At 35.1% G+C, this 13,613-nt stretch overlaps 1 protein-coding gene across 1 annotated transcript; it reads left to right on the forward strand.

Moving 5' to 3' along the window:
- Positions 1–5,152: 5,152 nt before the first annotated feature.
- LOC112016229 (uncharacterized) lies at positions 5,153–10,112 on the forward strand. The gene is made up of 8 exons (XM_024048747.2): positions 5,153–5,339; positions 6,486–6,567; positions 6,667–6,734; positions 7,164–7,261; positions 8,590–8,726; positions 8,871–8,938; positions 9,494–9,557; positions 9,718–10,112. Exons 1-8 carry the CDS (start codon positions 5,329–5,331, stop codon positions 9,733–9,735), a joined length of 546 nt encoding a protein of 181 aa, XP_023904515.1. The 5' UTR covers positions 5,153–5,328; the 3' UTR covers positions 9,736–10,112.
- Positions 10,113–13,613: the final 3,501 nt, after the last annotated feature.

A 13,613-nucleotide genomic window follows, 5' to 3' on the forward strand; every position in this document is an offset into this window, starting at 1 on the left:
TTACAATCTAAGAGCCCAGCTAATTTTTGTTGGCTAGGAATTATATATAACTACTAGAAGAGTGATTAGATGGAGGGTACTTGATTGTTATACTATTCATATGGACATGATAAATGGATTTTTGGTTTATTATGAATACTACTTATCTAATATTAAGGGTATGGTTCAGTTCTTGCAATCCTGGCATTGTATAATAGAAAAAGGGTATGGTTTAGTTCTTGCAATCATGTTTATAAGTTGTGTAATTTTGCAATCTGATATTGGGGTTGTTTTTGGGACTCTAGGAAAACTTATCTCTAGACAGGCCCTAGGCATTGGCTAAGGTGGTAAGAGACTAAGGAGAGATTTTAGGTTCAGTTCTTACTTAAAGTAGAGGAAGAAAAGGGCATTGTAAAGTTGTGATTTACAACTATGTGTTTTGTTGGCTTTTATTCCGTGCCAAATTTGATTGTAATTTCTATCAATCGTTTATACCCTGTATTTGTTGTGGGAATTGTTGTAAGGGGTGTGTGATAGAGAGTGTGTGAAGACTCAAGCAAGTTGGAACCTTTAGAATTGTACACCTTCTTCATTCAGATTAGACATCCTTTTCTTTGAAAAATTGGACTAGGAAATCTTCATCACAGATCTGAGTGATACTTAACAAGTTCACTTTTAAACCTTAATGTATAGCACATCAGTCATCAAAGGCAGACCCGGAATATCCACTGTTCTTTTCCAAGTACTTGTGAATGACTTCCATCCCCAAATGTCACAAATCCATCTTCCTTCTCTTTAAGAGTTTTGAATAGAGATTTTTCTCCAGTCATATGCCTAGAACACCCGCTGTCAAGGTACCACAAACATGAGTTAAATACTTTCAATGCGGTATGAACAAAAAGGCATGCATGAGAGAGACATTCTTGATCAACAAAACAGGACTCATTTTTCTTTATTTTATTCAAGGATGAGTGAAGTTTCCCTTTTAAACGACCAATTTTATCACTTAACTGTCTATTTCTTCTCTCATATTCATAGTTTAAGGACTTTGACTCACATAGGCTGTTGTGTATATCATGGTTCCTATGAACTAGTGATTTCAGCATATGACAAAAAATTCTAGCATGTTTCTTGGATTTAAATAACTCTAAGACAGCATTGCTGGAACAATCTTTAAATATGTTCATTGAGTCATTTTCACAAACACTTTTCAAATCCTTCATAGTGGTTTAATCAAACACACTTTTCAAAAACACACCAAGGGGTCTAGGATCACACTAAGGTATTTAAACCAAGCAAGTGTACCGGCTCTGATACCAATTGAAAGCTCGAAAACGTGTTGAAAAACACAAGAGCTGTTTAGACCCCCGATTATAATTACGGCTCGATAGATTTTACACAACTTTAATATAAAGTGCGGAATAGTGTAAAAGCGAGCAGATGAACAATATAATACTCTAATCCATAAACTAATCAACACAGCAGTATAATGGAAAATAAAAGAGTAGGGAAGAGAGATGCAAACACAGAAAACACCAAGACGTGTTTTCGAAGAGGAAACCGAAGAACTCGGCGAAAAACCTCTCCGCCGCCCTCCAAGCGGAAATCGATCCACTAGACAATCAGTTGGGATACATGAGTAAGCAAGAGACCCTCCAAGCCTAATCTACCCGATGTACCTAAGCCCTCCAAGCTCCTACTCCAACAAGGCTTCTCGGAACCGTGTCTTGTCTTAGTTATCCGGATCCCGCAACAAGCTCCATGTTGCATCTGCCATTCCAGGCTTCTTCCAATGCTTCCTAGCAGCACCAAAACGTCACACAACACTCTCCAAAGGTGTGGTAAGTGTTTGGGCTATCAACCTCTCAATGGTGTGGAAATGGAGAGGGAAGGGTTGAGGAGATACCACAAGCAAGTGTATAGAGAAAGGTGGGGATGACAATCTCTAATTACAAATGTGTTTGGTTAGGGTTTTCTCTCTGAAGCATTCCTCAACATTTGTGGGTAATGGGGTTTATATAGGATAGGTGCAAAATGTGTGAGTCAGTCAGTACAGGCTGGCAGAACAGCATGTCTCGCGGGTGTCTGCGGGAAGGCCTTACCCGCGAGATACTCGCGAGAAATAGCTGTCTACATCTGTCATGACTCTTCGCATTCCAGCATGTGCAGGGCACATGCTTCACTTCGCGGGAAGCTTAGTCGCGAGATACCCGCGAGATTCCATCAGCTTCCAACTTGCTTGAGTCTTCACACACNATCTGTAATATGAGAGATTTAAAGATGCAATGTCTACTTTTATGAAGGCGGAGGAGTAATTAGAGAAAGAGAGACAGAGAAAAACAAAGGGAAAGAGAAAGCAATATAATGAAATTTATTAAAACAAATGGTATGTTCATACATTATTAATTGAGTTTTGAGTGATTGCCTTCTTTTAAATTAGTGGGAACGTGGGAATAAATGTGCATGTTGGATTTGTGTTTAGAATTTGAAGAAGAAAGAGAAAGATGACAAAGATGGAGAGACATGTAAAATGAAGTAACTTTCTACTATTGGGAGTATAAAGTTAGTGGGAATGTTGGAGTAGATATGTTCAAGAGAACAAAGGGGAAAAAAAAACCTAAGGAAAAACCATTAACCTTTTGTTGGTATATTGCTTTTTTTTTTTTAAAAAAAAAATTTATCTAAAATCTAGGAGTTTTAAAATTAGTAATTTTACATGTCCAACCCTATTATTTGAATTTTCTAAACATGTGAATTTGATGGTGTTTTGGACATCAAAAAGTAGGAATCCAATTCAAAGAAGTTCCTTAAGTAGTAGTATAGAATAAATAAAATAAGAAAATAATTTTTACTTTGTTTATCTTTGAATATGAAATTATTGTGATTTTTTTTATGTAGTTAAACTCGCACGCATAGGGGTACAAGGAAGGGGATTTTTGAAAGACTTATAATATGTGGTGCACACTCAAAAGGACCTTATATGATGATTGGTATAATCATAAAAGATTAAAGGGTCTAGTTCATATGTGCCCTTAGGACACACATTAAGCTATTCATTTTTATAAACATTTTCTCGGAAATTAAAAAAACTGTCAATACTTTTTCAATTCTCGAGAAAATTTTTTCCAAAAATGAAAAAGGCACACATTAACAAAATTCAAGATTAAAATGTTTTTAAGTCAAGATCACTTTCTCTATGTTTTATAAGCACCACATATACCTGCTGTAGGGACTCAATTTGGATTGGACCTAGAAAAAAGATGGGTTTCTAGCCCAACAAGCCCAAACAATAAATTTTTAGAGCGTGGGTGTAAGAACTAGGTCTACGTGATAGAAAAGGTCATGGCTATAGTGCAGGCAAAGACACTTCAAACTAACTGTATAATAAAAACTCTCTCCGGCTAGGTTTCAGGGGGTCTCTTTCTGAGTCTCCTCCTCCTTCTCCTTCTCTTTTCCTCCTTTTTTTCCAAAAGTCCTTTCTAATGTCACCCACTTTCTTCTTATATACTCCGTTCCTCACTCCCTTTTCACCGTATACGTGTAGGCTTCATTCTTATGACTCCTTTCTGTCCCATCCATCACTTCCCGGGACCTTCACTTAGTGGCCATAAGGCTGCTTGATCACTGTTCAGGTATCAGCTCTACATTAATGCGGTCAGTGAGTTAGTTGGGAAGCATTTAATGTGGAGGTAGCAGCTCCAGAAGATATTTGTTATCTCCCTCGGTTCTTCTCTTGTTTCACGTTCACCATTCAGTTCTAATGTAACTTTGTGGGGTGCCCTGAATAGTCGAATAGTCATATCTACCTTGGACCATGGTATCCGAGATGAGTCTTATCCTCGGACACGGTTTGGGCCACCGCTTATGACCTACATCCCTCTCTCTTAGACTGGTCCCATGATACATTTCTTTAATCATCCTCGGACAAGCGAATGTCCTAGGACTGGGCCGTTGGGCCCCAAGCCCATATCCTATGGTTCCTGTAACCTTTTAGATAACTGGCCCCACACCTGCCATGTTTAAATTCCACATTTGTCCAATCCCAAATTGTTTAGTGTTCATTTGACTATAATTTTTGTGGAATCTTATTTGCTTATTTGTTGAAAGTTGGTTAAAAATAATTGTACCTACAAAAAACATAGAATTTTAAAACGTTGTACATGCATAAAGAAATGAATTAAAAAATTAAACTGTTCACAAACACAAACTTAATACGTGAACCAAGGACAAATATCTCACGCGCATGAGAGCTGCTTCTCACCAGCTCGTGAACCAAACATCAAGACGGTACGTAGTTCTTAAAATAATAATAATAAATAGTGGAATAATTTTTTCTCATCTTAATTTGTTCTTTTTTTTTTTTTTTAAGCTAGCCTCATGAGTCATGACACTCCTGAGTGAGCAAATGTGTAAACTTTAGATTGGGACAAATAGAAAATTTTAGCCCTAAACCCCAAATAAAAAGATCCTGTTAGTCCTATCTATAAGATCACATTAAGTTTATCATATGATGGCTTTAATTATACCAATAACCAAGATTTCTATCTCAAAACTTTGAGAGCAACTATCATAATAAAATGATGATTACATTTTTCGTTGGCTGTCAACCAACCATAATCTCTTTCTTTTTATAAATTTAGAATTTAGTTTGAACAAAGTATATAATAATATTATGATACTAAAGTAACTAAACATGAACATAGATGAAGTTATATAATGACTTTTTGGAGAGAGTTCCAACTTATGACGTCCGCTCCTTATGATAATTTTTTATCATTAGACCAAGATACTAATCGGGTTTTGGTATAAGTCGGAATTAAACTCCATATCTTTTATTCAATTATCAAATATTTTATCAATTTAGATAATTGAAACCCACCGGTTATGATATAAATTGCACATGGTTAATTGTATGTGATCACATGCTTCACTAGAGTCACCCTCACTTCCCTGTTCCCTATTTGGTTAATTGTACGATAAAAAGAAAATAGGACTTGTTGTGACCACTAGGCCCCTACAAGGAAACCCTAAACCCATTTCACAAAGCCCAGCTCGGCCCCAAAAGAGGACTTGTTGTGACCCAAGTCCCAACCCACAGCTCCAAAATGAGTCCAGCCCAGACTGGAAAAAAAAAATGTGGCTTAGCAACCACGCTGGCTAAAGTGCGCCTTGAGCTAAGTGTTCCACCAGCTTTCTCTTACACTTCTCTCTGTTCCAAAAACTGAGTTTGAAAAAAGGTTTTAGAATTTAGATCGATCCCAAAACTAAAACCCACGAAACAAAAACAAAAAGACAAAACCAGCTTCATTCAGTTTGTCAAGTTCTCTAACCCTCTCTTCATTCAGCAAAATGTTCAAAAAGTAAGCTCTTTTCTTTTCTCTCTCTCTTTGTTTGTAGGTACGTGTCTATGTATAATGTATATTTATGTGTATCTATTTTTCTTTATTTTGGGCTAATTATTTCTGGGTTTTTTGTAATTTGGATTAGACTATGATAAAGTTTTGTTTTTTAATTTGTTTCTCTGTTGGATTTGTCATGTATGAATCAAAGGTTGTGTGTTTTGGGGGTATTGGCGGTTGTGGTTCGCAGTTTGCAATTCATTGATGCCTTGACTGTTATTGGTGGTGGTGCTTTCATCATGTTTGAACAATGAACCATGCCATGTTTGGGGAGTGACTTTGAGAAATTGGGTAGCTAGGTTTTATGGATATTGACTTATTTAGTGTGTTACCATATGGTGGTTGTTTCTTTTGGGATTTGGAGGTGCACATTGTTGCTGTTTGTAGAGGGCATTCTGAAGCTTTATGGGCCATGCTTAACTAATTAAGTACCACATTTAGTATGGGGCAATCCATAGGTTGTTGTTTAGGGAGGTTATAGATTCGTGGACTGTGGAGATCACCTTGTTTTAGGGTCTTCCGGGATTCCTTGATGTGTCTGCATATGGGGGTGCTGTCTGTTGATTGAAGTCGATTGAACCAAAAAAAAAAAAGATAAGAGGAAAACCTAAAATAATAATTAGTAGAAATAGTAAAAAATGACATGTCAATTAAGGAAGTGACTGGAGTTTGAGTGTGGTTAGGATAGAATGACAAAAAAGAATACATGCGGGCAACCCTAATTGGTCTATTAAGGATCCATGGTCGACCAAAATGTTTTGAGACTTAGGTTTGGTGGCGGTGTTGGAAATTTCAAGATTGGATTTTGTTATGCACTTCTGGTGCTATTAATTTTTTTTTTAGAGGAATTGGATGATATTGATTGAAGTCCATGGATTTACTTACTGTTTACTGCTTTTTTGACCAAAAAGTAGTGTACCATTTGTTTCATTGGTTTGATTTTGTAGTAGGCTTTTCTTTAATCTCTTGGCACAACTCTACAAAAACAGTCTTTGGTGTGTTTTAATTCCTACTATGCATTGCGTATTTATTATCCGTTAATGCGATTCCATTTATTAATAAAGGCAACAATTTCATCATGAGCCATGCATGTTTTGTTTCATCTAGATTTTCCTCCGAAGAAGTCTCCGCACAAAATCAAGTCAAGGCATCTGTGCAACGTAAAATTCGACAAAGTATTGCAGAGGAGGTGATGGTTACTTGTGATTTTTTTTCATTCCTTGTTCTTAACAAAAAGTTTCAAAAATTATTTATGTATGTGCATGACTTATTGTCACCTCCATTGCAGTACCCAGGACTTGAACCGGTGTTGGATGAGTTGCTTCCAAAGAAGTCCGCTCTCGTTGTTGCTAAATGGTTTGTAATCCTGTTGGTCCTGTTTCTGTAATTTATTTGTAGTTCTCATTCCAGATATGTCCCCTCAAATTTTTTTAATGATAACTGTGTTACCAAAGCCAGGAGTCTTGTAGCTTAACTGGCACCTCTTGGTGTCTCCAATGGAAACGTCTATGCTAAATGGTTTGTAATCCTGTTGGTCCTGTTTCTGTAATTTATCTGCAGTTCTCATTCCAGATATGTCCCCTCAAATTTTTTTAATGATAACTGTGTTACCAAAGCCAAGAGTCTTGTAGCTTAACTGGCACCTCTTGGTGTCCCCAATGGAAACGTCTAGGGTTCAAATTCCCCCTCCCTCAACCATTGAATTATTAAAAAAAAAAAATTCTGTGTAATCAAATATATTAAGACATAAATCTGAATAACTGTTTTTTTCCCCTTGCCTTATAGTCAAAACCATCTAAATCTGGTATTGGTGAATGATGTGCCACTATTTTTTAACATTCGTGATGGACCATACATGCCTACCCTACGACTCCTTCATCAATGTAAGTATTTTCTTTTTTAATTGACAGTAGTATCTTATCTACATTATCACTTCTAATGCAACAGTTATAATTTTGTGACTTACAAATTACTTATTATGTTTTTTGTGATATTGTCTTAATCTGATATGAATGGCTTGAAATGAATTCAAAGTGAATTTTGGGTGTGGAAATTGTATTTGATTTATGAAACATTAAAAATTGTATCAAAGGCTGCATGGTTCTTAAATAATAATAATAATAATAACAATCCATTGATTTCACCAATGAGCTCTTGCTCAAATAGCACCTTCTAGGGTGTAGTCATGGGTTCAAGACCCACTAAATGAATACATGTCATACTAATCAAAAAGAAAAAAGGAATAAGAAAAAAGAATCAATAGATTTCTCAATTATATGCCTCAGAAGCAATGAAAAAGAACTGTGTGAAAATGACAATGGGTCTTGGGTAATGAACAACTATTTAGATTTTACTTCCCTTGTTAGGTATGTTGTTCCAAGTGACATATGAATGAGGCTTTGAATGTGTGGGTGAGTCCTATTGTCAATCATACACCTCATTGTATATCATCAGATTACTTTCACTTTAACTTCTTTATTTAGTTATCTTCTGATTCAGAGTCTGATTTCTGGCAGATGAAAGGTTATATGTTTGGGGGATGTTGCAAATCTGTATACCACTGATTTGAATTTTTTTAGTAATTTTAGACTTGTTATTTAAAACTTTCTTCAATATTCTTGACTCGTCTAATCATCCAAGTAGCACCCACCCCAGGCCTCATGGTCTATCAGCACTCGCTGGCTCCCTATATGATGTTAGTGTCCAAGTAGTAACCCCATAAAATGTTGGGTTGTTACTGTATCCTAAGGGCAAGGCTTACACACAGCTCAGAAAGGGGGGAAAATTATAATAAAAGATAAGAAAAAGAAATGGTATTGACATTGCAAAACCATTAAGGTTCTGATGCTTACTAAAGTGCTCTGACTCACATACAGGAGAGGGATTTAGTTCTATAAGTTGCACATTGTAGAGGAAAAGGACCATGTATTCTGTAATTTTGATCCTGCTTTCTTCCCCTTTCTCTTGCATACACCTGTCTTCATACCCAAATTAGAGAGCTCTCTGACCAAACCTTTCTTTTCCACTCCCAGTTAGACAGGAAATATCTATGAAACTTCAATTGAGGTGCTAGGTTCTCACTGAATTCAGTGAATTTTTTTGTAGTTTTATGGATCATCTAATCATATGACTTGATGTTCTCATCTTGCAATAGAAGCTTATCCCCTAAAGTCAAAGCCCGTAATGTGGTTTTGTATTATTGGTTTTACAGATCCAAATATAATGAAAAAATTTCAAGTTGACCGAGGTGCAATAAAATTTGTTCTTGCTGGTGCCAACATAATGTGTCCTGGTCTTACATCTCCTGGTGGTGCTTTGGATGAAGAGGTGGAGGCAGAAACTCCTGTGGTATGAATTCTACATTTTGTCTGTGGCTACTGTCATATAATGTTGCACTTGGATTGTTATGATCCATTATAATTATATCATATGAAAGTGTTAAAGTTTAGTTTGTTATATATGTTTCTGATCTGTAGAACTGAATACTCTCAGGCCATTATGGCTGAAGGAAAGCAACATGCCCTTGCAATTGGATTTACAAAAATGTCAGCAAAAGACATGTAAGTTTCTGTTGTATTTTCAATTAATTAAGAGTTCGAAAGTGGAAATGGAAAGTAGATAACTATAGGCTCTCTTTCCCCCTCCTTTTCCCAGAAGGGTAGGGGAGCAATTTGTGACTATGACAATTGTGTGAAGCACATGCCTACAACATTTTGCTGTCAATTTTATTGAGCAAAAACTAGGGATACACTATTTACCTATTAGCAGCATACTTTATGTTCCCTATTTTTCTTATTATCATGCTAAACACACACCCATGCAGACATGGTTATTTATTTACTTATCAAATGTACACTGTTGCTGGGAAGTGTCAAAGTCTAGGGAGACAAAACTTTTAACAAATTTTTTCACCACTGTTGATGTGGCCTGTTGTGATTGGTAAATCATAAAATTGTTATCTAGGGAGGCAATGTGATAATGATGTTGCTCCAATCACAACTTACTACCTAAATAAGTTAAAAAATTTGTGTACCTAGCATTGTTCGGGAAGTATAGAGGTAATTCCTTTGCTGATTGGCATATTTAATAAGTTGAACTATTTGCATAATCTACAGAAAATCAATCAACAAGGGAATTGGAGTGGACAACATGCATTATCTTAATGATGGTCTTTGGAAGGTATGTAATGGTTAAATCCTTACCTCTCCTTTTTTTCTACACTACTTGTGAGTGTTATCACATCAGTAATGATTCTCATCATAAACAATTTGATTGTTGCCTATTATGTCGCTTTGTATGGTATTTTGAGTTTCAATAACCTTGAGTTTTGTCTTCGCAGATGGAGCGACTTAATTGAGGATGTGCAAGAACCACTGCAGTACCCTCATTTCAGGATAAAGAAGTAACATATGTTATTTCTTCATCTATGAAACATGGTGTACCGTATTCTTGACATTACTGTGCGGATAGAGGGATTATATGTATACCATGCCCCTTGTTACTTTTTTGGTTGATGTATACAGTAAAAAATTCATTTCTTTCAGTATAGATTGATCCTTTGATCAGTTTATCATGCATATTTCATGTAACTTTGGTGAATTTTGTTTTGTTAGTCGGCAGAAATGTTAGAGCTGAATTCGTCGATGCTTGCCTAATTCAATCCTAAATTTTGTGCTTGAACGACATCAAGTTTGAATGATTCAATTTGAATTTTATATCACATTAATTACGTTAGTGTGAAGCACTTGCCTACAGCAGATTTATTAGTTATGGACTAACTTAACAAGATGAAGGGATTTATTTGGCTTTCCCAATTAGTTCTGGTTATCTTTACTTGCTGCCAGTATTGGTAGCGCTGACAAGAACGTGTTCTGCACCATACTTCATACCTACTTTAGTTTATATCTAACCACAAAGTCAACTAGAGGGAACTCGTTAGTTTTATATTCCTTTAAAATCCTTTTTCAATCCTTTCCATTCCATTTCTCTTCTCCTTTCCAAAAATGCTGCTAGTTTATCCTCCTCTACTACTGGATGTGAAGTTAAGGAAGCCTAAGGGAGAAAGAAGAGTGTGCCCTGCCTGATATGTAAGCAAATGCTTGACAAGCTCTATCTGGCCAAGTTAATATATGCAAAAAGCAACTCCACCTTTTGTAAGCCTTGTTTAAGAGTTATCTGGCCAAGGGCAAGTGTGTGTAATGGGGCACCACCCCCTTGTCCAAAAAAAGGGCTGCTAGTTCAAAGTCCTATAATTATTCTTGGATAAAAATGGGTGAGAGGAAACATATCTACCCCCGCCCCTACCCTCGGGGGGGTCTTGAACATGAGACCAACACCTACTCCCCGGGAGGTGCCATTAGACCATTAAGTTCATTGACAAAAAATGTATATTCTTTGCCTTTCAATAATTGGACATACACCCATAATATACATTAAAAATTGGAGAGTATCAATCGATAGAACATTTTTTTAAGTAGCATCAAGACTCACTCCTGTTAATAAATAAAATAGAGCCCAATAAATTACTCACTAAATCTGTAATGGTGTTTTTTTTTTTTTTTTTTAAAACTAAGATGAAAATCACATAAATAAAAAAAGTAATCTTATGGAAGCTTTCTCTAAGATGTAATAGAACTACTTTAACATCCTATCATCGAAGCAGCTTAGTATGCATCCTTGGGATAACTTATTGAAGCAACAATTAATAATAGAAATAAGGCTAAAATGCAAAATTTACCTTCCGTGTTTCATCATAATTCATTTTAGTCATCTAATTGTATTTTTTTTTTCTTTTTTCATTTCAGTCCTCTAAGTTTCACATTTATTAATTAAAGCTTTTTTACTGACTTTTGCTATATGTTATGGTTAATTGTCCAGTTTTTTTTTTTTTTTCTTCAAATGCCACATGCCCAATCCTATTATATATTATTTATCCACTTACCAAGAAATATCCAAATATCGCCCATAAATTATTTGGAGTCTCCATAAATATTTCTCATCCCATTAATAAATTGGCTCTCAAATATTTCCTATCTCATTATCTAATTTGGGCTGCAATATAAACCATCACAAAAAGCCAAAAACTCATATCCTATCAAATTTCATCATCATTATTTAGCCATGTCCAAAACTGGCCTTATAAGCCCAATGTACACATCTCATTCTTTTTAAAGTCCATGATTCAAGTCCATAACAAAACTATTTTATCAATAAAATTCAAATCTCATAATCAAAACCCGTGGTTCAAACCTATGACAAAACAATTTTATCAATGGAATTCAAATCTCATAATCAAAACCCGTGGTTCAAACTTATGACAAAACAATTTTATCAATGGAATTCAAATCTCATACTCAAAGCTCATGACAAATTATTTATTAAAGCTCATTGCTACATGGTACCATCAAAAACCAATTCTTATTGGCAACATCAAAACTCATTATTAGATGGCACCATCAAAAGCTCATTGCTACATGACACCATTAAAAGCTCAAACTAATTACCTGGCACTATCAAAGCCCCATTGATGAACAATTCTTGACAAGTAAAGTTATTTTAAACCCATAGCTATAATTTATTCTACATCATATTACAAGCCCATGGAATCTATCTCAAAAATCCATGGCAATTATCTATTTTCAAAACTCATGGTAATCATTTTATAAAAAGTCATGAAAAGTCGTGATTATTTATATTAAACCAATGACACTTATTTACTTCATACCTTGTTGAAAATCCATGAAATTGGTTATAAAAAACCTTATGGTTACTATTTATCTTATACCTCAATACTCATATCTCTAACAATTGTATTTATTTTCAAAACCTATGGTGATTATTCATCCTACAAGCCCATTATGATTATCTATATAAAAACCCATGGGAATATCACATTATTTCATCATAGTGGTTGTTTACCGTTTCTTATTTGAAACCCATGGATATTGCCCCTATTAAAAGTTTAAACCCATGGTAAATATTATTCACAAAAATCCATGGAAGTCATTATTTAAAAGCCCTATAGAAAACATTATTTACAAAATAATCTATAGCAAATGTTATTTAAGCTTATTAAATATTATGAGAAACTATGCAAAATTATTTAAAGCCCATGGAAATTAATATCCAAAACCTATTTATTGAAGCCCAAAAACATATTCAATTTTTACTAACAACTAAAGCACATGTCGAATAAAAACTCATGGCAATATATAGTAAATTTGTCTATTTTGTAGGGCTCAAAAGGTGAAAGCAAAGGGGTAGGCCCAAGTGAAGAAAACCACAAAGTCAGAATCCCACAGAATGCTCAGTTCTCATGGCCACGCCCAACCCAAAATCTCGGCCAAAACAACCTAAAGTAAGCAACCAACCTAGTTGGACAACCCCTTCTTCAATTCAAACCTGACCAAGCTCCAACAAAACAAACCCTCAAGAAGCAACCAAGCCCCAAGCTAAGTTGAGAAGCTAGCCATTTGTTCCATCAACCCATCAGCCACTGTCATTTTTTATGTGAATAGTACCTAGTGGGCTGGCACCTAAAAGCTAATGGCAGTAAATGTACATCTTCCTCCCCAAGTTTCGGTTACAGCTAAAGGAATCCATAACAAAATCATCAAAGCTTCAACAAACCAGCTTGTAAAGTGCTAAAAATGCCTAAAAACTAATTCATGAACCAAGCCCTTGAATTCCAAAAGGGGAAATTTAAGGTTCATTTGGTTTGGTGGATTTTAGGGAAGATGGTAAAAAAAAAAAAAAAAAAAATGAGAGAAAATGGAGAGGGAAAGAAATTTATTGGGGTGTTTGGTTAGGTGGGTTTGTAGAAAGAAAACTAGTAGGGTCTAGATATTTTCTCCCAGGACCCACTAAAATATTTTCTCTTCAAATTAGGGAGGAAACTAAAGATAAAACATGGATGATAGTCAAAGACCAAATTTGCCTCATCACTATGCCAGTGCGTTGAGTTAAGTTTTCCTTGATTTTTTTTTTTTTTTTTTTAAACATCTATGAGTTATGTTTACGTTTCTTTTCTTTTCTTTTTTCCAATGTTTCAGCTGCCTTTGGTTTTTGTTTTTTTCTTTTTTAATCAACGATGTTCTTAGTATCTTTCACCTTTCTTTTAGAAGGCACCTCTAATTGTTTATATATATATATAAAGTAATATTATAATATTAATGATGTGTTAATTTTTATAAGATGTTATTATTCTAATTTTAATTGATAATAATTTTTTTTTAA

The sequence above is a fragment of the Quercus suber genome, unplaced genomic scaffold, assembly GCF_002906115.3.
Source record: "Quercus suber isolate HL8 unplaced genomic scaffold, Cork oak 2.0 scaffold_115, whole genome shotgun sequence".
In the NCBI taxonomy this organism is placed as follows: domain Eukaryota; kingdom Viridiplantae; phylum Streptophyta; class Magnoliopsida; order Fagales; family Fagaceae; genus Quercus; species Quercus suber.